Source organism: Sorex fumeus, unplaced genomic scaffold, assembly GCF_029834395.1.
Source record: "Sorex fumeus unplaced genomic scaffold, SorFum_2.1 ptg000107l, whole genome shotgun sequence".
Lineage (NCBI taxonomy): Eukaryota > Metazoa > Chordata > Mammalia > Eulipotyphla > Soricidae > Sorex > Sorex fumeus.
This window is the reverse complement of record NW_026606164.1, coordinates 804,290-831,588: the sequence shown is the minus strand read 5'-3', so window position 1 is coordinate 831,588 and position 27,299 is coordinate 804,290. Positions and strand designations below refer to the sequence as shown.

The following is a 27,299-nucleotide window of genomic DNA, read 5'->3' as shown; positions in this document are numbered from 1 at the left end:
CGCGGCCGCCGCGGCCAATGGCGCAGGTGGCGGGAAAGACGAGCGCGGGCGCGCCGGGCCCGCAGGCCGCGGGCGGGGGCGTCCCCGGGGCCGAGTCGGGCACGGAGGTGAGGGCGCGGGGGGCGGTAGCGGGGAGGCGCGGGGGTGGGGGGCGGGCCCGGGCGGAGTGACCGGCCGGCGGCGCGCGGGCGGAGCTGCGGGGTCTCCCGGCCGTGGTCGAGGGTCTCCCCGGGCCGTGGTCGGGGGTCTCTCCTGACCCTGTTCAGGGACCGAGCCTGCCCCCAGCCCCGAGCCCTGCGGGTCGTGGTCACGCCCACAGTGGGCGGGGCGTGTCCCCCGGGTCCCACAGGGCACGTCGGGGTCTGGCCAGTGGCCCCTCCTCCAGGAGGGTCAGGCCGGCTCCAGCCCCCCAGCCAGGGGACTGACCGCAGAGATACAGGCTGTCCCCCCCCCCCCCCCGCCCTGCGCTGTCCCCTCCCGGGCCCCTCTCCCCTTCCTGGAAACCGAACTCGGTCGAGCAGCGAGGGGCGTCCAGGTGGATACACGGCGCGTTACTATGTATCCGTCCAGTGTGGACTTGCGGTTTTTCTAAATTCAGAGCTGGGGGAGACAGTGGGGGGCACTTGCCTTGCGCATCCCGCCGCCCGGGTTCGCTCCCGGCTTCCTGGTTCCCTGAGCACCGTCGGGTGCGACCCCCAGACGTCGGCCCGGTAGGGAGACCCCTGACAGTCCTGGTTTGCGCCCACCGCCCGCCACCTCTCCGCTCCCCGCCCCCCCAGTGGTCAGCAGCGGCTGTATTTGTCGTGGGCTCCGCCCTGGTCCTGCCGCTGTTCCCTGTCTGTGTTTGGTCCTCAGCCTGCAGTGCTTGGGGGTTGCTCCTGGCTCTGCCCAGAGCCCCCGGGTGGGCTGCAGCGAAGCACCCGCTACTTGCTGTGCTGGTGCCCGCCCGGCCCCTCAAGGACAAAACGCCTGCCTCGAGCGAGACAGCAGGGTGTGTGTCTGTCCACGCGTGTGTGTGTCCATCTGGGCCGCTGCCCTGCTGTGAGGCGCACGGTGCCCACCGTCCCTGTGGCTCTCACGCTGGTGTCAGAGCTGCCAGGTGCCCTGGCTGGGGGGGGGGCGGGGCCCGGTTCACCCTGCAGACCCTCAGCGCTGCGCCCCCAGCCTCACCCACCAGACTGCCACTGCTCCCACTCGAGCCAGACACGACCACTGCACAGCCTTCAGGCCCCTTTCAGATGTCTGTGCCCCCCCTGCCCCCCCATTGCGTCCCACAATGGAAAGACACTGCTCCATCCCCACACAAGCCCCTAGAGACCCCCAGACAGGCACAGTCTCTCCCAGTCCCTAGAGACCCCCAGATGGGCAGTCTCAGCTCCTAGAGACCCCCCAGGCGGGCACAGTCTCGATCCCTAGAGACCCCCAGATGGGCACAGACTCTCAGCCCCTAGAGACCCCCAGACAGACGCAGTCTCTCTTAGCCCTTAGAGACCCCCAGACGGGCACAGACTCTCTCGGCCCCTAGAGTATCCGTTGTTCCCTGAGTGCCTGGAGTCCTCCCTGCACGGCTGTGCCTGGTTTGCTGCCCAGCCCTGCCCCCCCTCCCCCTCGGCCGCAGCGTTCACCCCCTGCCCCCCCATCCTGCTCCTGGCACTGTAGGCCCGTTCCGCCTCAGGGCCTTGGCACCCGCTGTCCTGCCCTGAAAGCCAGGTTTCAGGCCTGCACAGGTCAGCCCGTCCCTGGAACCCCTGCAGTGGCCGGCTCCTGCAATCCCCGTGTCCCACGCAGCCCCTGCCTTCGTGGGTGACTCACTCCTCTTCCCTGGCGAGAGACTGAGGGGAATTGCCTCAGTTTCCCGCTCGTCTGGCCTCCCTGTAGGCAGAGGACCTTCTGTGACTTGGTTTCTCTGGTTTGAGTTGGACTCTGCTCAGGAATTGGGCCTGGTGGGCTCGGATGGAACCTGGGTGGCCGCACGGCCCGCGCCCTTCCCTCTGCCCTCCCACCCTGTGCTCGGGGCCCAGGGCTCACTCCTGGGGGGCTCAGCGCCCTGCTGCCTCCCTGGGCCTGGGCTTCTGTCGGGGATTGTCCACCCGGGCGCGCCTGTCGCGACGGGGTAGAAGCTGGAGGCATGTGCCGGGTCTCAGCCGGGGCGGGGACGGCTCCCTGCGTCTCTCTGCTCCGTGGGGGGCACGCAGCAAGTCGGACGGAAAGACGCCCCCAATGCAACTGTTCCTGGGTGCGGGGAGCAGTGGCAGAAGCCACCGGGGGCCCCCAGAGGTCCCCAAGATGAGCCTCGTCGGCTTTGGTTCTGTCCTGGTCCAGTTCTTGTGGGGTCCTTTCCTGTCTAATGGATAGTGGGGCTTCCTGATGAGACTCTGTGTGTGTGTGTGTGTGTGTGTGTCTGTGTGTGTGTCTGTGTCTGTGTGTCTGTGTGTGTGTGTGTTTCTGTTATCAGGAGTTTGTCTAGTGTCAGCTTGTTTCCTGTGAGAGTGTGTGTGTGTGTGTGTGTGTGATATCGGGGGGTTTATCTAGTGTCAGCTCCTTGTCTGTGAGACTGTGTGTCTGTGTCTCTGTGTGTGTGTGTGTGTGTGAGAGAGAGAGAGAGAGAGAGAGAGAGAGAGAGAGATACCAGGAGTTTATCTAGTGTCAGCTCGTTGCCGTGAGACATGAATGCTGAGGAAGTGGTCGGCTGTGCGGAGAGTACATTCTGTTTGGTTTCTAGGCATTTATCTGTTTTCCCATTTCTAAGTGGGACGGCCCGGGGGTAGAGTTGCCGCCTGTGCGGCCACGCGTGGCCCTGTTGGCTCCTGTCTATGGGCCCAGGCGCAGGAGGGCGTGTCCCCTGTGGGCCCCGGGTTGCCCCTGCACTGCCCAGCACCAGGAAAGCATGTGTGTTCACACACGGGCTGGTGTCCAGTGCGTGGGATCTGGGGAAGAGCCGGGCCCCGTCTCACACCTGGGCAGGGTCCGTTCCTTCACTGAGGGGCCCCTGCTCGGGGCCACTCTGTGCAGCTCCGTACAAGGAGGACAGTGCTGCCCCCACCCTCCTCTTGCCGCCCTCCCGCCCTCTGCCTGCTCCTCGATCCCTGACCTGCGTGCTTCCGACGTCAATAGCTGCATGGGGGGCCGCCTCCAGTTTGTGGAACAAACCCAGCCGCCTTGGGTGGGGCTGGGAAGTTTGGCTTGGGAAGCTTGTCATTTCTCGATGGTGCTGGGGGCCGTTAGGACGCATTCAGAAGGGCTTGGGGGTCTGCGGTGCCAAGAACCAGACCTGGGTTCCTGACTGGTGCGCACTGGGCCCCGCCCACCCACGCCCTTGTGTAGCCTGTGGTGTGTGTATATATATACATTCTTCCTGCATTAACATACGCCTCAGAGACTTGGGCCCTACAAAAACAGGATGAGAATGCTATTCCGGTCTCTCAAAGAGGAATCGAAAGAGTTATGCTTGGAGTATCACACTTCACTCAAATGAGAAAGAATCCGGAGTTCCGACCTCCGTTGACGATCAAGAATCAGGGACGCTGTCTCATTTGCCAAGGTGTCAAAAATCAGATGGGCTGGACATGTAATGAGGTTTACAGACGACCGCTGAACTAGAGTCATTACTGACTGGATTCCATGGGACGTCAAAAGACCGCGTGGACGCCCACCTACAAGATGGTCAGACTTCTTTGTCAAGACCCTGAATGATCGGTTTGAGGCTCTGCATGTTCCTAGAACGAACAGATGCCACTGGGCGACGCTAGCACGCAACAGGGATGAATGGAGACGTTACTGGCATCCACTCGAGTAAATCGATGAATAACGGGGGATCAAGTGATATATATGGGGGGGCATTCCCAGCGATGCTCAGGGGTCACTCCTGGCTCTGCACTCAGGATTCACTCCTGTTGGTGCTCCGGGGACCATACGGATGCCGGGGATGGTGCCCTGGCCGCAGTTCTGTCTCTCCGCTGAGTCTGGTACACAGATTGCTCAGGACCGGCCGGCTAACGTGACGGCTCCCCTTCCTGCTCCTGTCAGGTTTTCTCACGGCTAGAGAGCTAACACCATCGAGGTCTGGGGCAGCCCCTGGACCTGCTCCAGGAACATTCCCGGCTCCTGCCCGCAGGGATGCCTGCACGACAGCAAGCGGTCAAGGCTCGGGAGTCCCCCTCTCCCAGCGCCCCTGCTGACCGTGCTGGCCGAGGCTGCGGGGAGCCCGCACGCCCTCTGCTTTCGGGGAGCGAGTGGCGCTTCCTGGGGGAGGCAGCGTGCGGGACCGTTTCCATCGCTCAGCTCCCGCCTCAGGAAGGGCCGTTCCGGGTAGAGTCTCGTGTAAGCCCGGTGCGTTTCTTCTAGAACACGGCGGTACGGTAGCTTGTGTCTTTTCGGGCCACAGCGGTGGGGCCTCTGGGCTCCTCCTGGTGGGCTCCCGGACTCTGACTCCACGACGGCCCCGACACCTGCGTGCCAGCCTGTGCCCTCGCCCGTGCCGTGCCCTCGCCCACTGAGTTTCTCTCCGGGCCCGGGGCCGCTTCCGTTAGTCACCGGGAAATCACAGTCATTCGTGACTGGCTCGGGCTTCCGCCGCTCCCACCCGAACCCCTTCGCCAGTGCCCAGGCCCTCCACCCGCTCCCCTCTGCCTCCCACCCACGCGTCTGCCCACCAGGGGCACAAAAAACGAAAAGTTCAGGAGCTTTTGCGTGGGGCTTCGCAGTTCTGTTGCCCGGGGGATTCACCCGTGCTCTGTGCCACTTCCTCCCGGTCACTCTCCCTCCACTGCAGCCGCGGCCCGCCCTGCCCTGGCCCCAGCCCCTCAATGCCTGGTGTCCCAGCGAAGGCCAGTTCCGTGTTCTTTGTTTCCACTGTCTCTGTGATCCCCGATCGCGTGTGCCCCACGTGTGGAACACCGTCTGTGCCACCCTCCCTCAGACCCACTTCACTCTGTGGGCCCTGCTGACTGGCCCTCCCGGCGGGTCCCGTCCACTGTGCGTCTGGGCCCTGGCCCTTGCTGGCCCCTCCGTAGGGCAGCCCCCTGCCGACTGGCCCTCCGGCCAGGTCCCGTCCACTGCATCTGGGCCCTCGCTGCTCTGTCCAGTCGTCTGTACTCGGATACTCGGGCTGCTTCCTGGTTTTGGCACCGTGGATGGTGCTACACGGACCGGGGGTGCCAGTGTCTCTTCTCCATTGTGTTTCCGGGTCCTTGGGGTAGATCCTGAGGAGCAGCGTTGCTGGGTCAAATGAAGCCCCGTTCCTAGACTGCTTAGGAATGTCCATATTGTCCAGAAAGGCTGCCCAGCTGGCATTCCCGCCAGCAGCGAGGGAGAGCCCCTTTCTCCCCGCATCCGCGCCAGCACTGGTTGTTCTTTTTTTTTTTTTGAGGGGGGTCACACCTGGCGATGCTCAGGGCTGACTCCTGGCTTTGCACTCAGGAATCACTCCTGGCGGTGCTCGGGGGACCCTATGGGATGCTGGGAATTGAACCCGGGTCAGCCGCGTGCAAGGCAAACGCCCTACCCGCTGTCCTATCTCCAGCCCCCAGCGCTGGTTGTTCTTGTTCTTCGGTTGTGTGCCAGTCCCTGTGGTGTGGGATGATGCCTCATTGTTGTCTTGATTTGCATCTCCCTGACGAGTAGCCGTGCAGAGCATTTTTCAGGTGCCTGTTGGCCGCTTGTATTAATTCTTCGAGGAAGTCTCTTCATCTCTTCTCCCCATTTCTTGTGGGGTTGGAATGTTCTGCTTGTGCCTTTTATATCCCGGATGTTCATTCTTATCAAGCGAATGCGGGTAGCGTCTTCCGTTCCCGGGGCTGTCTTTGGATTCTGGCTCTCGTTTCCTTTGAGGTGCAGAAGCTTCTTACTTCACTGTGGTCCCATTTGTTTATCTTTGCTTCCACTTGCTTGGTCAGTGGTCAGCGTTGAAGATACCTTTGGCTCCCATGTCATGGAGAGTTCTGCCAGCGTTTTCCTCCGCGTGCCTTGTGGTTTCAGGCCTGATATCAGGGTCTTCAGTCAGTTTCCCCCCCCCCCTTTTTTGGTCATACCCGGTGATGCACAGGAGTTACACCTGGCTCACGCACTCAGGAATTGCTCCTGGCAGTGCTTGGGGGACCATATGAGATGCTGAGAATCGAACCTGGGTCGGCCGAGTGCAAGGGAAACGCCCTCCCCGCTGTGCTGTCACTCCAGCCCCTTTGATCAATTTTCTGAATTTAGTGTTCTGCATGTAGCTGACCAGTTTTCCCAGCACCACTTGTTAAAGAGGCTTTCTTTGTTCCACTGTATGTTTTTTGCTTCTTTTTTGAAGATTAACTGATCATGTACTTGAAGGTCTTCCTTGGGACATTCAACTCCATTCCGTTGACCTGAGGGTCCATCTTTATCCCAGTTCCGCGGTTTTAGTAACTACCACTTCGTAGTGTGTGTTTGGAGGTGGGGAAGGTGATGTGTCCCATTTTATCAAGGGTCGCGTTGGGTGTTAGGGAAGGCAGGGGTGGAGTATTGTTCCATATGAATTTCAGGGATGTTTGATCTCTTTCTTTGAAAATTGCCGTGGGGATCCCTGTAGGGACTGGCTGGATCTGTACAATGCTTTGGGGCGTCGTGGCCAGGGTGGGCAGCCTTGTCTCGTGCCTGATCTGAGAGGGAAGCTTCCAGTCTTTCCCCGTTTTGTACAGTGCTTACTGTGGGTTTGTGGTAAATGGCTTTGACTGTGTTTAGGAAAGTTCCTTCAGTGCTCATTTTGTTGAGTTTTTATCAGGAATGGGTGTTGGATCTTGTCAAATGCTTTCTCTTCATCTATTGAATAGGATCCCGTGATTTTATTTTTCATTGAATTACTGATTGGCTTGGTGGGTGTGACCAACTGTCACACCCACCAACTGGCCCCCTGGCGCCGTGTAATCCCATCAACGGCCAAGACTCAGAGACTATAAAACCCAGCTCCCGGAAGAGAGCAGCACAGAGTCTCCTGCCCCCGTGCCTGGGTGTTCCTTCCCGGAGTCCCTTGGAGGGGAGCGGGTTGAGCTTTCCTCCCTGCCCCGACCAGGGCTCCGGCAGCCGAAGACCTCCAGGACCAGCCACCACCATGCAGAGACCACTCTCCGCACACCTGAAGGTACTGGCAAAGGGACAAATCCACGCGGGTTCCGGGGCCGAGATCTCCCAGCCTACTCGGATTGGAGTCGAGCATCCTCCACCCAGATCCTCCAAATTCCAGTAGGCGGGGGTCACACCCACCACCTGGCCCCCTGGCGCCGTGTAATCCCATCAACGGCCAAGACTCAGAGACTATAAAAATCAGATCCTGGACATCTTATTATAACATCTTATCTCATTCCTACTTTGGACAAACTGGCAGTCTATGGAATGTAACCTGCCCACATGGCAGAGTCTGGCAAACTCCCCGTGGCATACCCAATATGCCAAATACCAGGAACAATGATGGGTCTCATTCTCCTAACTCTGGAAGAGCCTTGAATGTGGCACTTTTTAAAAGTCTCAGGGCTAGGACGAAGGAGACGTTACTGGGGCTGCTCGAGGCGATCGACTGATCGGCTTGTGTATGTTTGTTGGATACGTTGGGTTGTCCTTGCTCCCCCCCAGCTTAGGTTTACCGAGCTACTCCCACAACAGTGCCCCTGAGGCACACCCGACTGCACTGATAACCCTCTATTGCTTTTCTCTTTCCTTTATGTCACTGGCATGGTTCAGCAATGTCCTTTCAGGACAGACACAGGAAGACAGTTGATGCTGTGCTTTTGTAACAGGGGAGTTGACTGGCTCCAAATAATATTTACTCCTGGGCATCCATCGTGTTTACCTGACTTAACCCTCAGTTGCCTTGACTTCCGAACACCCCCAAGGCAGGGTCCTAACAAAGGGACTGGATGGACCCAGGGAAAGCTGTAAGCTACCCTGGCATCGAAAGGAGACAAGCTAAGTGCCGTAAATAAAATATGTTACGAGCACGGTCATGGAACAAACTGTCACGACCCAAAGAGAGGTAACCGGGTAAGGACTTTGCTGGGGTTGGGAAAGACTCGCCTGGCCTGAGGACTGTGGTCTGGGATACACAGCGAGACGTCCCCAGGAAGAGCCAACCTTTAAGCTTAGTATCTCTCTTACTGTGTCCATACAAAATGACTAGAAATATTCACTGCCGCTGTCATCCAGTGTTCGTCGATTTACTCGAGCAGGTGCCAGTAACGTCTCTATTCGTCCCAGCCCTGAGATTTTAGCAGCCTCTCCTTCCTTATTCGTGGACACTCTCCATAGCTTGCTGGGCTCTCCGATATATATATATATATATATATATATATATATGTATATGTATATATTGTTTCCTACTGTCTGAACTCCATCAAACATGGTATAGTGATTATGGAACAAGGGTGGGAATTGACTTATGATGTGTTGCACGGTCGCAAAGCCTTGGTCCAGAAAGTGGCCTGGAGCATGGCAGCGGTTGGGTAGTGGAGGTTGGCTGCCGGGCTGGGTCCTTGGGGCGGGGAGGGCTCCCGCCCACCTCCCTCTGGGGCACCATGAGTGAAAACAGCCTGGCGCAGAGTCCATATTACGTATTATGAGAAGTAAATTTGCTCTGATCGGTGAAATGGATTGCTAGCTGAGGAACGGAGAAAGCAACGCACCCTGGATGGAATCCCGCCTTGAGCGGTCTCCTAGCAATCTGGAGTGCTGACCCCTGATGAGATCTGGTCCCGAGTTAATCCCCCAGACTTCCCCTGAAGGAGGGGCTTTACCTCTGCTTGTTGTTATGACATGTCCAACCCCGCCCGTGTGTCCCCCACGCTTCATGGCTTCTGTGTAACTGTGCTGTAAGGGTAAGAGGGGGCCGGATGACGGCGATGGCTGGAAGTGGAGGACTTTGAGGTCCACGAGGGGACGAGGCTGGTGGAACATGCTGACTGGGACTACGGCCAAAACTCTGACGATTGTGCTGTGAGGGAGAGATCGGACTGCGCTGGGGAGGAGAGAGAAGTAACCCGACTACCGACCAGCCTGGGCCCAGTTCCCGTCTCTCCGTTCCCTCTGTCCTTTGTCCGTCTGTCGCCGTGGGCCGGCCAGGGGAACGGCTCTCGGCCACCAATTGCGCTAGTCCCGCTCACCCACGCTTTCCCTTTGAAACTCACATACGTTAAACCACCCTTGCATTCTCGGGATGAATCCCACGTGGTCGTGGTGTATGATCTTTTTGGTGAGTTGTGGTATTCTATTTGCTAGTATTTTGTTGAGGAGCTTTGCATCTGTGTTCATCAGGGATATGGCCTTTAATTCTCTTTTTTTGATGGTGTCTGTCTGTTTTGGGTTTCAGGTGGAGAGAGGCTGTTTGAGAATGTTTGTTTCTTCAGTTCCCTGGAAGAGCCTCTATGGGATTGGCAGTTGGTTCTCTTGAAAGGCTTGAAAGAATTCACTCGTGAATCCATACGGGCCAGGGCTTTTGTTTTTGAGAAGACTTTGGATTACTGTTTCAGTTTTCTCGATAGTGGTAGGTCTGTTCACGATCACGATCACGATCACGACCATCCCGTTGTTCGTTGATTGTCTTGAGCAGGCCCTGGTAACGTCTCCTTCGTCCTAGCCCTGAGACTTTTAAAAAGTGCCATATTCAAGGCTCTTTCAGGATTAGGAGAATGAGACCCATCATTGTTCCTGGTATTTGGCATATTGGGTGCGTCACGGGGAGTTTGCCAGACTCTGCCTTGTGGGCAGGTTACATTCGGTAGCCTGCCAGTTTGTCCAAAGTAGGAATGAGATAATAATTCGCTGCCGCGTGCTTCTGGGAGCTGGATTTTATAGTCTCTGAGTCTTGGCCATTGATGGGATTACACGGTGTCAGGGGGCCAGTTGGTGGGTGTGGCCCCTGCCTACTGGAATTTGGAGGATCTGGGTGGAGGATGCTCAGCCCCGATCCAAGCAGGCTTGGAGATCTCAGCCCCGGGACCCTCATGCCTTTGTTCCTCTGCTGGTACCTTCATGCGTGTGGAGAGTGGTCTCAGCATGATGGTGGCTGGTTCTGGAGTTCTTCGGCTGCCGGAACCCTGGTCGGGGCGGGGAGGGAAACTCAACCCGCTCCCCTCCAAGGGGCCCCGGTGAGGACCGCCAGGACCGGGGGCAGGAGGTCTGTTTAGGTATTCCAAATCATCTGGTTCAGCCTTGGGAGGTTATAGGAGTCCCTGGATTGATCCATTTCTCCTAGGTTCTCGTTTATGGCAGTTTCTCAGTCATCCCTGACGGTGCTCTGGGTTCCTGTGCTGTCTGCTGTGACGCCTCCTTTTTTTCTGGTTCTGTTTATTAGGTACTAGGTTCTCGCTGTCTTTTATGAATCTTCGTAGTGGTTTATCAATTTTGTTTATGTTTTCAAAGAACCAGCTCTTGGTTTTGTTAACTTTTGGGTTTGTTTTTTATTCTAGTTCATTAATTTTTGCCAAGTTTTATTTCCTCTCTCCTGCCTGCTTTGGGTCCCCTTTGTTAGTCATTTTCAGTTTCTTTTAGTGGGCTCCCATAGGCAAGTAGATCTCTCTCTATATATGTGTGTGTGTATTTGTGTGTATGTGAGTTTAGTTATTAATAAAATCAATAAAGCAACTGGAAATAGTTGAACTAATTTTTAATTTTTTTTAAATTCGGGAAGGGTACAGAATGTTTGGTTTCCTGTAGATGGTTCGTTCTTCGAGTTTTTTTTTTTTCTTTTCAGCTCATTGGGAGACATACAATGAATGCTGGACTTTGTAAGTCTCTGCCATCTTGTAATGTATAGGCTGCAGTAGGAAATACTAGAATTTATGGCAGTGGAACCAGAGAGATCATTCAGCAGGTAAGGCTCTTGCCTTGCCTGCAGTTGACCCAGGTTTGAGCCCCAGCACCACCAGACATGTGGCCCACAAACGAAAAATAAAGTTTTGTGGAGTTCATGCCCAACTCAATCAGCCTAATCAATGGCTGAGTACATAGCAATACTCCTACATTAAATAAATAAATAAATAAATGAAAGTGTTATGCTAAGTCCTATGAAGGAAAGAGTTAACAAGGCTAGTGAGTAGACTTTACGGTAAACAAGGAAATGTGCACATAATACACATTTTTAACTAGATACAGCAGAAAATAGCACACATTGTAATTATAGTAAAAAATGGTTTGATTGGAGCAGGAGATCGGCCTTTGCCTTGCATGTGGCCCACCTGCCTTTGACATCTGACATTCCATATGGTCCCTTGAGCGTTGTCAGGTATGGGCCCCCTCCCCAAAAGGCTGATTAAACCTTTTTTTTTCATTTTTTTATAATTAATTTTATTTATTGGATCACCGTGAGAGCAGTTACAAAGCTTTTGGGTCTAAGTCTCGGTCATACAATGAAACACCCGTACCTTCACCAGTGCCCATTCTCCACCACCAAAACCCCCAGTATACCCACCTCCCACACCCTCCCCCCACCTGTGGGGCAGATGATTTCCACATTACTCTCTCTCTACTTTGATTACATTCAGTATTTTGACACCAGACCCACCATTATTATTTGGGATTTTACTCCAATACTCAGATCTGCTGAAAAGGCAACACTAGACAATTTGTGTTCTATTGCTGGTTAAGAATAACTTATGATGTTGCGTGGCTGCAGTAGTGGCCGTGTGATTTTGAAATTCCAAAATTTTAACACTTAAATCTGGAGGGATTTCTGCCAAGACGTGCTGGGTTCCGAGATTTCCTGAGTCTCTGGGATCATGGCGTTAAGCAGCTTGATCAGGTGCCAGAAAGGCCATTCGTGGGCAGCGACTCAGGGTCTCATTGGGACGGGGAAGAAAGGGCCGACTCCACCCCCATCCCGTGAGGTCCCACGTGTCTTGTCACTGAGGGCCCAAACCTGACTGTCCAGTGGCCTCTGGAGGATGGTGGCCACTGAACCGCCTAAGGGGACTGGGTGGAGGGACAACACCCTTTCCCCCTGGGGTAGCCTGGCAACAGTAACCCACTGCGGGTCCAGACACATTTCTGCCAAAAGCCACTGGGTTCCGAGATTTGTTTCTGAGTCTCTGGGATCAAGGCCGTTAAGCAGCTTGATCAGCAGGAGCCAGAGAGGCTGTTCGTGCGTGGCGACTTGGGGTCTCATTGGGGTGGGGAGGGAAGGGCCGGATCCACCCCCATCCCGTGAGGCCCCACGTGTCTCTTCACTGCGGGCCCAAACATTGTCCAGTGGCCTCTGGAGGATGGCGGCCAGTGGGCCACCAGGGAGAACAGGCCAAGGCACGAAACCTATTCCTACCTGGGGTGGCCCAGCGCTGGTAACCTATTGCAGGGACGGACGCATTTCTGCCAAAAGCCGCTGGGTTTCAAGATTTGTTTCTGAATCTCTGGGATCGTGGCCATTAAATGGCTTGATCAGGAGCCGGAGAGGCCGTTCTTGGGCAGCGACTTGGGGTCTTGTCGTTCATGGCCAGCTGGTCATTCATGGCCAGCTCCCCCCATGCCATGAGGCACCGCATGTCTCATCACTGCGGGCCCAAGCCTGACTATCCAATGGCCTTTGGCGGATGGTGGCCACTGAGCCGCCAAGGGGGGAGCAGGCGGAGGGACAGCACCCTTTCCCCCCTGGGATGGCCTGGTGACAGTAACCTACTGCAGGGTCCGGACGCATTTCTGCCAAAAGCCGCTGGGTTTCAAGATTTGTTTCTGAGTCTCTGGGATCATGGCCGTTAAGCAGTTCAATCAGGGATCAAAGCGGCCTTGCCTCCAATTACATAGCTGAGCTGGAGATGGTTTGTGGGTGTGTCTCCCACATACCTAACTTTTGGCCGTTTACTTTCTTGGTAAAGTTTGTCCCAAGTTTTTGGGGTCTGGCAAAAGGCACAGCAGCAATTTTGGGGCATCTGGAAGTCTGACAGTGCCATCAGGCTGCTGATGCACTCGCCTCACAGGTATAGCTTTGACCTGCTGGCGGCACCAGACCCCTGTGATTAAACCTTAGAGTCAAGATAAATTAGGTTTAAATTTAAATAACACTGGAGATTTTACCCATCTTGCTTAGTTATTAGATAAAATATAAGGAAAATTTGTAATACACAATGCATTCTAATATATAAAGTAGGGCTTAGGAAATAATATCTACGTTATTGGGGAATCACTGATGAAAATAACTACATGTCAAAAATAACTACAAAATGACAAAAATAAAAATAACTACTGTTGGAGCAATAGCACAGCGGGTAGGGCTTTTGCCTTGCACACAGCCAGCCCGGGTTTGATTCCTCTGCCCCTCTCAGAGAGCCCAGCAAGCTACCAAGAGTATCCCGCCCACACGGCAGGGCCTGGCAAGCTTCCATGGCGTATTCAGTATTTCAAAAACAGTAGCAACAAGTCTCACAATGGAGACGTTACTGGTGCCCGCTCGAGCAAGTTGATGAACAATGGGAGGACAGTGCCACAGTGCCAAGTTACACAGTCAAGTGACTTATCGGGACCTTTCTGCCCTCCTCACGAGTGCGCGCAGAGCTAGGAAGCTTCCTCTTACACCGCTCCTGTTGTGCCCCAAGTTCTGGTGGGGGTCCTCGTTCTCCTTTGTTTCCAGGAAGCGTTTGATTTCCTCTCTGCCCCTCTGGTTGTTCGAGCTGGAACGTGTTACTGGCGGTAACGGGCTGTTTAATTTCCAGGTGTTTGAATTGTTTCTCCGTTTCTGTTTGTGATTAACTTTTATTTTCGTCGTCGTGGTCTGAGAAGAGAGTCGATCTGGTTTCTGTCCTCCTTGAGGAGAAGTGTTTGGGTCCCGGCATGTCCGACGTTGGAGGATGGCTCATGTGCACTGGAGAAGAATGTGTGTTCGGCTTTTGGGGACGAAAGGCCCCGTATATACCCGCTGACCCCTCTCGTCCGTTTCTTCCTTCGGAGCGTTTCTTTGCTGAGCTGCAGTCTGGTTGACTGTCAGGGTGACCGCGTTGAGTCTCCAGCTACTGTCGTGTTGCCTCCAATTTCTCTGCTGGTCCCGTGTTAGGTGTGTGTATGTTCGTGAGTGTGAACTCTTCCTGCTGTGTGTCCCCTCGCTGTCTCTTCGAACCCTTTTGACCATTATTTCCAGTTTTCCCAATGCCCCCCCTTAAGCCTGCCCCATAGCAGGTCCTCAACAATTCATTTTACATTGCTTGTTATAAATAATTAGGATGACGAATTCTTTTCCTCCGAAGAAGTCGGTGAAGGGTGCTGTATCTCCCCGTGGAGCCCTTAGGCCCTTGTCTAAGAGGTGACTAAGACATCGCCCCAGGTCGAGCCTTCTGTGCTGATGTTTTGTTGATCGAGATTGCATGCCTTCTGCATTGCGTCCCACCCATTCTGGCCTGCCACACCGGGTCTATCAGTGTCATAGAGTTTGGGCTGTCACGGAGCCGGAAATGTGGCCATGCTCTCCCGGGTGCCCAGAACCTTTTACGCAGTGACACAGCCGGAGTTGACTTAGCTGACTGGGGCTCTGGGGTGTGCACGACTGCCGGACTTCAGGAAGTACAGGAGATGGGGGGCAGGTACCCCCTCCCCAACCCCGTGAAAGCTGGAGATTTCAGTCACAAAACCCACATTGTGAAGTTTTCCAACAAGTTAATTTCAGGATGAGGCTTATCCCAGAAATGGGGTCCAGCCGAGAGCACGGTGGCGATTTCTGCTGCCAGGGCTCTGTTTGGGTGGGTGCTGGGGCTCACCCCTCCAACCCCCGAGTTGTCCTGGTTGACTCAGCCTCGTGGGAGACCCGAGAGAAATTCTGCCCCTTGTTGATCCAAGTCTCTGGATCATGGCTGGCACATGACCCCACAGGGGCTTCATCCATTTTTGGTCCTTGAGGGGGGTTTTCTCTGCTGATAGTTTTCGTAAGTTCTCAATGATCATCTTGATCATGAAAATTGATAAGACATTAAACATAATTTTGCATGTAAAGGCCCTCCCGTTGATCATCCATTTGCTCGAGCGGGCCCAGTAACGTCTCCATTGGAGACTTTGTTGTTACTGTGTCTGGCATATCGAATACGTCACGGGGAGCTTGCCAGGCTCTGCCGTGCGGGCGAGATACTCTCGGTAGCTTGCCGGGCTCTCCGAGAGGGGCGGAGGAATCGAACTCGGGATGGCCCTGTTGGCTGAGTGCAAGGCAAACGCCCTACCGCATGATACTGCAGAAATCAAATTTTCTCTCTGTCTCAGACTCTGAATTAAAGAAATCATCTTGAGATATGACACTGCAGCTTGGGGAGCATTTCTGCAGACTTTTAGCCAGTGCCATCTACACTGTTGTCACCTGGGCACTGCCGCTGGGACCCTCCCCGGGGTCAGGCCGTCAGGGGCACAGCTGGAGCCCCAGTGATTCTTAGTTGTTCTCTTGAGTCCGTCCCAAAGCTCTTCCGTCACTTGTTTGTCCTGAGGCTTCCCCCTCTGCTGTTGCCTGAGGCTTTCGCACCTCCTCCCTGCTCCTGCCGCTGTCCTCCCCGACTGTCCCTACCACTGTCCTCCAGCTGTCCCTCCCGCCACCCTCCCTGACTGTCCCTCTCTGCTGAGGCCCCCGTGAGTCCTTCATTTCCCCACCAGGATTTTCAGATCTGCCGTTTCTCTGCAGTTTTCTCATTTCTGCTCTCGTCTTGTGTTTTCCTGGTGTGTGTTCCACAGTTTCTCAGGGCTTGTTAAGCATCCTGACCTTTTATATTCCCCAGATGAGTGCAGTCTTTCTATGTCTGTCCCTCTCTTTCTGACTCATTTCATTTAGCATGATACTCTCCATGTAGAACTTCTTGTTTGCAAATTTCATGACTTCATCATTTCTAACAGCTGCATAGTACTCCATTGTGTAGATGTACCAAAGTTTCTTTAACCAGTTATCTGTTCTCGGGCACTCTGTTTTTTTTTTTTTTTCCCAGATTTTGGCAATTGTGAGCCGTGCAGCAATGAACATACAAGTGCAGATGTCATTTTGACTATACTTTTTTTTGCCTCTCTGGGATATATTCCCAGGAGTGGTATTGTTGAGTCAAATGGGAGCTCAATTTCTAATTTTTTGAGAATCGTCCATACTGTTTTCCAAAAGGGCTGAACCAGTCAGCATTCCCACCAGCAGTGAAGGAGGGTCCCTTTCTCCCCACATCTGCACCAACGCTGGTTGCTTTTGTTCTTTTGGATGTGGGCCAGTCTCTGTGGTGTGAGATGGTATCTCATTGTTTCGATCTGCATCTCCCTGATGATTAGTGATGTAGAACATTTTCTCATGTGCCCTTTAGCCATTCGGATTTCTTCTTTGAGGAAGTTTCTGTTCATTTCATCACCCCATTTTTTGATGGGGTTGGATGTTTTCTTCAACCGGTGGAGTTCAACCAGTTCAACTTTGAATATCCTTGATATCCACCCCTTCTCGGATGGGTATTGGGTGAATATCCTTTCCCATTCTGTAGATTGTCTTTGTATTTTGGTCACTGTATCTTTTGTGGTGCAGAAGCGTCTTAATTTAATATAGTCCCGTTTGTTTATCTGTTTCCACTTGGTTGGTCAGTGGCATGTCACCTTTGAAGATATCGTTAGCCTCAATATCGTGGAGGGTTTTGCCAACCTTGTCTTCAATGTACCTTATGGATTCTGGCCTGATGTTGAGGTCTTTAATCCATTTTGATCTGACTTTTGTGCATGGTGTTAAGTCGAGGTCTAAACCCATTTTTTTTTTTTTTTTGCATGTGGTTGTCCAGTTATGCCAGGAGACGAACACCCAATAATAGTTGAGATATGTACCAGGAGGTCGGCTCCATGACTTGGAAGCCGGCAGCACATGCTGGGGAAAAGGCAGCTCAGGTAGAGAAGGGAGCACCAAGTAAAGGGTGTTTGGAGGACTCGCTCGGGATGCGAGATGCGTGCTGAAAGTAGACTATAGACCGAACATGATGGCCACTCAATACCTCTATTGCAAACCACAACACCCTAAAGGAAAGAGAGAACAAAAGGGAATGCCCTGCCACAGAGACGGCCTGGCGTGGGGTTGGGGGGTTGGGAAGTGGGAGGGCTACTGGGATCATTGGTGGTAGAGAATGGGCACCGGTGGAGGGATGGGTACTCGAGCATTGTATAACTGAAACCCAAGCACGAAAGTTTGTAAGTCTGCAACTACCTCATGGTGTTTCACTAATTTAAAAAAATAATCATCATCATCATCCCGACCCTTTCCCCTCCAGCTCCTTTCCTGAGAGGTGATAGCGCCCTGGAGCCCAAACCAGGAGTGATCCCTGAGCACTGCTGGGCACGGCCAGAAACCCAGCAGGGGACGAGCCCCGTGCGTGGCCTCTCTTCAGCGGCGCAGTTTGCTCTCTGGAAGTGCGTTTGCTTCGTCAAAACTGGGAGGCCAGGGGCAGCGTCAGTGCGACGGGGAGGGTCTGCAGGGTTGAGCACTGAGCACAGCCGTGAGGCCGCGTTCCAGGCTTGCCCCCCCGAGCTCCGCCGGGTGTGACCCCGAAGCCGAAAGAGCGGACCCCTGGAGCGGCCCCTCACGCTGCTGGGCCTGGCGTGGTGCCAGCTTCCTGCGGCGCCTGTACCGGTTCCTGCACGTCTCGTGTCTCTCTCCGGAGGCCTCTGCGCCCCCGCCCGCCCCACGCGTGCTGGGGACTGCACTGCACGTTTGTCCTCAGAGCTTTGCTTTCCGTGGGCCGCCGTGCCAGCAGCATCCAGAACTTACAGATTCAAAACACTTCACGTACGATTGACAATAAACCAATCAAATATTATCAACCGGAGGCCGCGTGTGTTCGGGCTGACGCCTGGCAGTGACCGGGGCCGCGTGCAGTGCTGGGATTCATGGTCACGGCCTCGCCAGGTGCACGTCGCCTCTGCACTGTCTCTCCAGCCCTCGGATCCTGTACATTTTTAGAAGAAACGGCTGCATATTCCTGCGTGTCTTCCTCTGTCTTTGCAAATATCTGCATCCCCTGGCCGAGTGGAGGCTGGCTGGGCGCTCGCCCTGTCCCCTGCGTGTCGCTCTGCTGAAGAATCTGGAGATCGTCTGGCTTCTCAGAGGCGCGGTTGGAGGGGGGTGTCTCTGGGGCAGGGGCACACCCGGGGGGCCCGTGGGACAGAGCCCGCGCTCCAGCCTCTGAGCCCTCCGTGGCCCTCGGGGAAGGGGAGTTCAAGACCTTTCGTGGTAACTGTGAATTTTATTCCAGTTCAGTAATTCTTCGATACTACGCCACAATTTGATAACTAGTAGTTTATCTAAAACTCATTGGCAGTGTTGAATATAAAATTCTTTTTGTTTTTGGCCACACCTAGGAGCACAACCAGTGCTCAGGGCTTACTTCTAGCTCTGTGCTCAGGAATCACTCCTAGCGATGCTCAGGGATCAAACCCAGGTTGGCCGCGTGCAAGGCAGGTGCCTTATCTGCTGTGCTATTGTTCTGGCCCTGAATAGACCGTTTTTGCCAGCAGGGGCCAGACTCATGTAGCTCCGTGCCTGCTGTGTGTGTGTGTGTGTGTGTGTGTGTGTGTGTGTGTGTGTAGGGGGATACCTGTGGTGTTATCAGGTGCAACCACTGCACAGAAGTTTCTTTTTCCCCATGAACTCTGCCACACTGTCTGTCTTTTACCCAGGCATAGTTTAGCATCGTATATTAGTCGTCTGAAAATACAGAGTCTCTGAGTTAAGCAGTTCTCACGAGTGTTTAGACGCTTCATTACTTATTTTAAAATGCCACGTTCACTCGCCCTGCATGCAGCCGACCTGGGTTCAATCCCCAGCATGGCCCGGGCCATGGTCCCAAAACCCAACACCCCCCACCCCCACCCCATCACCTAAAAACACTAAACTTTGCATGGTTTCTTGTCCTCCCCTGCTACAATTTATTTACTTTCTTAAACGTTTTGGTTTGGGGGCCACATCCAGGGTGCTCAGGGGTTGCTCCCGGGTCTGCGCTCAGGACTCGGGCCTGGCGGCGCTCGGGGCTCCAGTTTGGCCTCCTGCAAGGCGTGGCCCTCCCCGCTGGCCCGTGGCTCCTGCCCTGGGGCTGCAGCTGAGTCAGAGTTTGTGGCGCGGACACACCCAGGGGTGCTCCCTTAGCCCGCACTGCTGGGGGCCACCAGGGCTTACTGGACTGTGCCCAGCGTCCGGACGGTGCCAGGCCTCTGCCCTGCCACTGGATGCTCCGGCAGGAAGGACGCGCGGCAGCTCCCTTCGGGAGGAAGCCTCATCCCGCGCGGCGTCCCTGCGTCATGACTTCTAATCCTCAGACTCGCGGGTGTTCGCGAATGTGGCCTCCAGGGCCCGACACTCGCGGGTGATGGGTGGCCTGTGTTTTCTTGCCCAGCTCCTGGCCCGCCTTGAAGGCCGAAGTTCCCTGAAGGAGATTGAGCCGACTCTGTTTGCTGCCGAAGACTCGCCCGATCACGGTAAGGCGCGGCCTGGCCCCGAGCCGGAGCCGCCCTGCGCATCGGGGGGTTTGAAGCGGGAGCAGCCGACTCGGTCTCCCCCGTCTTCCCCGTGTGTCGGCCAGGTCAAGAGTTTGTGTCTTTTAACTCGCCTGTAGGCCGCACCTGGTGGTGCTCAGGGCTGCCTCTTGCCTCTGCACTCAGGAGGTGCAGGTGCAGGTCCCTCCTGGTGGGGCCCGGGGACCCTACGGGATCCCAGGGATCGAACCCGGGTCAGCCATGTGCAGGGCAGGCGTCCTCCCGCTGTACTACCGCTTGGGTCCCAGTTACAGGTTTGCTTCTCTGGGGGTGCAGCTCCAGAACACACAGCGACGGGGGGGGGGGGGGTCTTCTCTCCCTTAAGCCCTGCGGGGGAGTTTGGGCCACACCCGGTGGTTCTTGGAGCCCATTCCTGGCTCTGTGCTCCGGAGTAAACACAGTGCTCAGGAGTCACCCGACGGTGCTCAGGAGTGGCCCCATGTCACTCACGGAAGCCATGGGGAAAGGCCTGGGCCTGTGCTCCCTCTGCTCGGCTCTGGTTCCCGTCTCTCTGGAAGGGGGGACAGGAAGCCCCGGAGCCCTGCCCGCTCACACGTCTGGGGAAGCAGCGATCCCCACGAGTCTGTCGGCACTCACTCCCTGACTCCCGCCCCGGGAGTCGCCCCGCCCTGCAGAGACTTCCGGTGCTCACACGGTGCACAGCTGGCCCGGGGCGGCTTCATCAGCCCCAGAGAAATCACGGTCGCCACGCCCCGCCCCCCGTGTCTCCCAGCCCTCCGAGAACGCAGGTCTGCTCTGTGGCGAGACCCCCGGCCCGCCCCGGGTCAGGCTCTGTTTGCTCTGTGGCCGTCGCGTCCCCTGCTGGTACCCGCCAAACATCCTGTCCCGGGTCCCACTGCTGGTTCATCCGCTGCTGGAGCTCTGGGTTGCTGCTGGTTGTGGGTGGCAGGTGCCCCCGCGATTGTTCATGCGCAGATTTCGCCGGAAATTTGTTTTCTGTTCTGGCAAGTGACACCTGAGAGAGGGGCACTTTGGGTTTTGTTTTGGGGGGGTTTGTTAGTTGGTTTCTGTTTGCACCTGGCAGTGCTCAGGACTTGCTCTTGACTCTGTGCTCAGGGATCCCTCCTGGCGGGGCTCCTGGTGCCGGGATTGAGCCCAGCGTGGCTGCACTGTCCCTCTGGCCAGGCGACGGCGGCACTTTCGGTGCTGACTGAACCCTCTGAGGCGTGCCAGGCAGTGCTGAGGGGCTGATGCCGTTTCCTGGCATCAGCAGGGACGTGGTGGAGGTTCTGATCCCCGTCCTGCCGTCACGCTGGCCCGGTTCTATCACAGCCCCCCTAATCGGGGGCTGTCGGGATGGTTCTGCTCCACGGCTCCCTGGGGATGGATGATGTCGCACGTCTCACTCGTGGTGAGAAACGCCAGCTCTGTGGAACGCAGCCAGAGGGCTGAGAGCACAGCCTGGCGCGGCCCCAGAAAGAACTGAAGCAGGAAGGAAGGGGCTGGAGAGGGCAGCCGATGGGTTCGATCCCCAGCACCCATGTGGTCCCCTGGACGTCGCCAGGTGTGACTCAAAAACAGAACAGAAGTAAGATTAAAAACTTGGTTTGGCTGGAGAGAGAACCCCAAGGGCTGGAGGCCCTGCCTGGCGTGCACAGGGCCCGGGGTCGGGTCCCAACAGCCCCTGCTTTCGGGAGCACTGCTGAGGCCGCCTACAAAACAAAGCAAAGAAGCCCCCGGTTGAAGCTGTCTCACCGCATGGTTAGAGTCGTCACAGATTTGGGTGTAAGTCCCGTTGTCGGATATAGATGTTTTGTCAGTATATTTCAGGCTGGAGCGATAGCACAGCGGTAGGGCGTTTGCCTTGCACGCAGCCAACATGGCCGACCCGAGTTCGATTCCTCCGCCCCTCTCGGAGAGCCTGGCAAGCCACCGAGAGTATCTCGCCTGCACGGCAGAGCCTGGCAAGCTCCCTGTGACGTATTCGATATGCCAGACACAGTAACAACAAGTCTCACGATGGAGACGTTACTGGGCCCCGAAAGAGCAAATCAATGAATAATGGGAGGACAGTGAGACAGTGACAGTGATACAATATATTCTTTCTTTTTTTAGCCTGTTTAAGCACCGTGATTTACAGAGTTGTTCACAATGCAGTTGTTCCAGGGATTCCGTATTCCGCCACCAGCCCACCCGCTGTGTGCCCTCCCTGGTGCTGACGCCGCGGCTGAGGAGGCTGGGCTGCCTGGTGGTTTCCTCTGAGTTTCCTCTGAGGCTCATGGTGCTGCGCGGCCGCATGGGCGCCTGTGCCCCAGGGGCTCTGGGGCTGGGTCAGCCGAGGGTCTCCAGCCTCTCTGGGGTCAGTCCTGACGCTGGGCCGATACCTCCAGCCTGTGGGTGCTTTCCCCCGTCTTGGAGGTGTTCATAAAAATGGAAAATTATTGTTTCTTTTGGAGGCCAGACCCGGCGATGCTCAGGGTCACTCCTGGCTCTGTGCTCAGGAATCCCGCTGGCGGTGCTCAGGGACCGTGTGGGATGGCGGGATGGAACCCAGGTGGGCCCTGGGCCGGGCCGGTGCCTGCCCACTGCCCTGTCACTCTGGAGCCCAAATTACTAACTTCAGTGAAGTCCAACTTAGCTCCCCCCCCCCTTTCCTCCTCATGCTTTTGTTTTATTTATTTGTCTGTTTGTTTGTTTGGCTTTTTGGGTCCCACCCGGTGATGCTCAGGGGTTGTACCTGGCTCTGCACTCAGGAATTACTCCTGGCAGTGCTCAGGGGACCCTGTGGGGCGCTGGGAATCGAACCCGGGTCAGTCGCCTTGCAAGGCCAAAGCCCTACCCGCTGTGCTCCTCATGCTTTCGGTCTCCCTCCTCGAAGTCTCCCCTTGTCCGAGCGAAGGGCTTCCCGTGGCTGTTGCTGGCGTCTGCTCCAGGGTCGTCTGGCCAGAGACTGTGCTTCCGTGATGCTGGTCTTGGAGACTCGCGTTCTGAGACTTGTTCTGTGATGGGGCTGGTGTCGGCTGCCTTCGGCAGGCACCGCGTGGGCCCCAGAGACTGTCCAGCCTGCTGACCCGACCTTCGTCCCCGTTGGTTCGGTGTCTCACGTCCCCGTGACCTCACGTCTGTCTGCTTGTTCTGCCCGTCGTCATCAGAGCTCCCCACTGTGACCGCCTCTCCCCTGAGGTGTCAGTCTCTGCTCGTGTTATTGGGCTCGGTGAGTCTCTGTGCCCTCTCATCGTTGTGTGGTGCCCACCCCATGGCACTCAGGACTCGGGCCCGAGCTGGAGAGCAACAGGACCCCCCCACCAAACCAAGAGTGCCTGTGAGCTTCTGTGGGGACGTGGAGAATGCCCTAGAGGAGCCGCGCGGGGACCGCTCGAGACTGTCCACCCCGACGGTCCGAGGCCCGTGGCCAGCACCTTGAGCAGGTGCTGTGTGTGAAGGGCCCCCGAGCTTCCCTTCTGCGGGAAGCCGGACCCGAGCCTTGTTTGGACCATGCGGGTGTGCTGGCTCTGCACCGACACTGGGATGCGCCGTCAGGCTGGGACAGACGGTTGGGGAGGGACCGGGCACTGTGTCCAGCCGCAGCAGAACCCAGAGCCCTGTTGGGACTGGGGGGTCCAGGCTCAGGAGCGGCCCTGTGCTTCCGAACCGTGCCGGCCTCCGCCCCTCTCCGCCTGGCTGTGACAGGGCGTCCTGCAGTCCTGTCTGTTCTCTCTGACCCTGTATTGTTGTTGGTTTTTTGGGTTTTGAGTGTTTTCCTAGGGCAGGTGGACGCCCGTCCCTCAGCAGCTGCCCCGGGGCCGTCCCCAGCAGCTCTCGGGAGTTATGACAGGTGCCATCGAGCTGCAGAGTGGCCCGTGCTGGCCAGCCCACGTCCTCTGTCCTCTCCTGCTGTCAGCCGGACCCGTAAAACATGGGATTCCTGTAGACACACTTAAGAGCCGTGTCTTCCTCACACACGGGCTGGCTGAGTCCCATGCCGGCCCCTGGCCCCGCCATGTCCACACCCTGGGCAGCATGGAGTCAGGCGCACGGGGGCCAGCACGTCCACGTCTCGCCGTCAGACTGGCACGGACTCAGGACAGTCCCAACAGGAAGAACTGGGGCGTCCCCTGTGCCCTGAGAGTGGCCCCGTGGGGAGTGGAGCCTCGGGCCTGCTCCAGGGACAGTGCTCGGAGCCTCTTCCCAGGGAGACACCTACCAAGTTGGCAGGTTCTGGCTTTCCCAGGTCTCACTGCAGCCGCCTGTCACGGGGCCTCAGGCGTTTCTGCTGGGAGACCTTGGGCCAGGTCGTCAGGTTCCTGTTTAAGCTGTGAAGTTCCGTAGTCAGCTCGCTGATTCTGGCTTTGTTCCCGCTACCAGTTCTCATGGTCGGTGCTTGGCTGGACAAGTGTGGGATGGTGGTGATGAGGATGAGGAGGATGGTGATGAGGGTGGTGGTGAAGGTGAAGATGATGATGGTGAAGAGGATGAGGGTGACGAGGACGATGGCTGGTTTGGGGCCACACCTGGCAGCACTCAGCGGACAGACCGAGGTCAGCGGTGTGTGCGGCCGGTGCCCTCCCTGCCGGGCTCCTGCTCCAGCCCCGCACTGTGGATTTCTATGGCAGCTCGTGGGAGCAGGGGACGGTGGCTTCGGATCCCGTTAGAACGCTCCGTGGCCCCGCCCAGGGCGTATTCAGACGTGACCATCCATCTTCTGAGGGGACAGTCACTGATCAGGAAGACTTGGGCGTGTCCTCAGGCGTGTTTGTAGGGAACTGAGTTCAAGGGCTTCGTGTTCAGGTGCAGTTTACAAGTTTGCAGACTCCCCGATTTCCTGGCTGTTTTGAAAGGCCGTTTGCTCTTACTCTGTAGAATAGGTGTGGGGGGGTGCTCGGGGACATTATGGGGTGCCAGGGATTGAACCCAGGCCAGTGCCCTACCTGCTGTGCTATTGTCTGGCCCTCGGAGGAGATAGGTTTTTTAGCTGCCTAATAACCTCTTCCTTGGGAAAGAGAAATCCTGGGAGCATTCGTGGGACAGATGCGCACTGGTGAGGGGACGGGTGTCGGAACACTGAGGACTGAAACCCGATCGTGAACAGCTCTGTGTATCTCACGGTGATTCAAGTGATTCAGTGGTTTTTTTTTTTTTAATTTTTAAAATTCTGGGTCACACCCAGCCGTGCTCAGGGATCAGCCCTGTGCCCCTGGCTCTGTGCTCTGCAGTGTCACGGTCAAACCAGGTCAGCCAAGTGCACGGCAGGCGCCTTAGCCCGTGTTAGCCAGGCAAGTGCCCTGCCCATCCTACTTCCTCTCTGGCCCCTCACTGGCCCCCTTGATCCGTTTCCGTGCCCTGAGGCGTGTCCAGAACCGGTTTCCAGCCGCAGGAGGTCCTGGGTGTACGCAGACTCAGGGGCCTGACAGCTGCGGGAAGGCACTCGCGGGGCCTCCTGACCCCTGGGAGTCCGGTCGGCCGGGGTTCGTGACCAACCCCTCGAGGAAAATACTGCAGCCAAGTTCTTGTTTTTCCCCTAAGCAGAGAATTCTAGAACTACCCAGAGATGCCCCCAGTCCCCCGGAGTCTGGTGTCAGTGTCCCTGTGTGCCCTGGGGCCCTGCCTCCCTCCCCCAGGGTGCGATCCTGTTCTCTGACTCAGTCCCCGTGGGGTGGGGGAAGCTCCTCTGACCCCCGGGGAACGGCCACCTCACAGTTCCTCCCCCCTCCCCACTCCCGACCCCCTGCTGCCTGAGAACCTCAGTCCATCCACTCTGGCCTGCCCCACCCCTCCCTCCAGGGGGACTGGTCTGCTAGTGTGGCCCTCCGTGCTGCCCTCCGGGTGGGCCTGTGTGTGCGCTCTCCGCGCTGGCTTCCCTCTGGTCCTCCGGAGGGCGTCGGGGCTGTCTGCTGCCCCCCCCCCCCGCTCCCTCCTCACCCCAGCACAGGTTTCTCTGCCGGTCACTCCTGATTGCCCCGTGGCGCCTCTTGGCCTGGCGTCCCCGTCACCCATCACGACCGTGGGCATTTCTGTGCTGTGACCTGTGTGTCGTTGTCCCCCCCCCATGCCCCGCCTTCCTCTTGTCTTCAGTTTTAGGACCATGCCTAGCGGTCACTCCGGCCTGGACGGGCGCCCTGTGCAGTGCCAGGGACTGAATCCAGGTCGGCCGCATGCAGCTGTGGCCACCTGCCCACTGTCCTATCTCTCCAGCCATCTGAGTGAGACCCTTGAAATCACTGCCTGGGCTTTCCCATCCCCCCGAGTCCGTGACGACCCCTGAAGACCAGCGGATCCCCGGCCATCTCCCCGCCAGACCCTACCCTGACCGGGCTCTGTTCCAGGTGCCCGCGGCTCTCACGGCCCGTGATGGGAATACAGTCGAGTGACAGAACACACGTGCGGTCATGGGCCCGGGCGTCTGCTGTCTGACACAGGCGTGACAAGGGCCAAAGCTGCTTGTCAGGAGAGCGGGGCGGCGCGCCCTCCACTGCCGCTGGCCGGTCACAGTGCTCCCCGTGCCGTCCCCCGAGAGCCGGCGCTTCCCCTGAGAGTCCTTGGAGCCGGGAATCTTCTGAGAGAGTCAGCGGGGGCCGGTGCCGCCTGGCCCGTCACCGGGTCCCTCGCGCGTGTTGGACAGCCGTGGGCTTTCTCTCCTGCCCATAAAGAAAACCCCTACCCAGGGCTGGAGCGGGAGGGCAGCGGGGGGCGGGGGGCACAGGTTCCCTCCCCGACGCCCCGTACGGTTCCCGAGCGCTGCCCCGACCCCGACCCCCAAAGCCGAGCGCCCCCTGACGCCCCGACTCTCCGCAGGTGGCATTGTTGAGCTGCACGGCCCGGAGGGCGCGGGGAAGACGGAGCTGCTGTACCGCGTCACGGTGCGCTGCCTGCTGCCGCCGTCGGCCGGCGGCCTGGGCGCCGAGGCGCTGTTCCTGGACACGGACGGCCACTTCGACCTGCTGCGGCTGGTGGCCGTGCTGGAGCGCGCGCTGCCCGCGGGCGCCGAGGCGCTGGTGCGGGGCTGCCTGGGCCGCCTGTGGGTGCTGCCGTGCGCCAGCAGCGCCCAGCTCCTGCTCACGCTGCATGCGCTGCCCGCCCTGCTGTGCCGCCGGCCCGCGCTCGGCCTGCTGGCCCTGGATGGCCTCTCGGCCTTCTACTGGCAGGACCGCGCCCAGGGCGGCGAGAGTGCCCGCCGGCAGGAGGCCCCGCTGGGCCGCTGCGTGCAGCTGCTGCAGCGCCTGGCCGCCGCCCACCGCCTGCAGCTCTTCGTCACCACGCAGAGTCTCCTGCAGGGGGACCCCGACCGCGCGCCCTCCCTGGGCCAGGCCTGGCGGCGGGCCGTGACGCACCGGCTGCTCCTCTCCCGGCAGGATGACGCCGCGGGCGGCCCGCGGTTCTCCGTGCTGGTGCGGCACCTGAGAAGCAACTCTTCCCGGAGACTCTCTTTCACCGTGGGCGACGGCGGGCTGGAGTTCTGCGCCCAGGGCTCATGAGGCCAGGCCAGGCGGGGCGCCTGGGCACTGCAGGCTGGTGGTCAGTGCAGGCGGACCCTGGGCCGCTTACACCCGGTGGCCTCCGCTGCCGCTCGGCCCGGTTGGGTGCGTGCTCTGGGGAGCGGGCACTGGAAAATGTTTCTGAAAGGGGACATCCGCCTCCCACGCGGAACATTCCAGAAAGTTGTGCACTTGGCCCTGTGGGCACCATGTCGGGCTGGAGCCCAGGGTCCCACACAGGTGGCCGCCCGGCCCAGTCCCGTGCAGATGCTGCGTCGTGGTGGTTTCTGTGTTGCTTTGGGTCATGCCCGGCGGTGCCAGGCCTCGCTCCTGCCCGGCGCTGGGGCTCAGGCCCCGATCAGCTCCTCCCTGGACTGCGCTCGGGCCCCTCTGCGTCCTTGAAATCGGAGATGAGATGCCCCACGGAGG

The 27,299-nt window shown here is 57.5% G+C and overlaps 1 protein-coding gene across 1 annotated transcript; it reads left to right on the top strand.

Annotated features, from left to right (window-relative positions):
• On the top strand, positions 1-26,870 carry XRCC2 (X-ray repair cross complementing 2). Its single transcript, XM_056134815.1, has 3 exons — positions 1-107; positions 19,299-19,380; positions 26,191-26,870. The coding sequence occupies exons 1-3, from the start codon at positions 18-20 to the stop codon at positions 26,868-26,870; spliced, it is 852 nt and encodes a 283-aa protein (XP_055990790.1). The 5' UTR covers positions 1-17.
• The last annotated feature ends 429 nt before the right edge of the window (positions 26,871-27,299 follow it).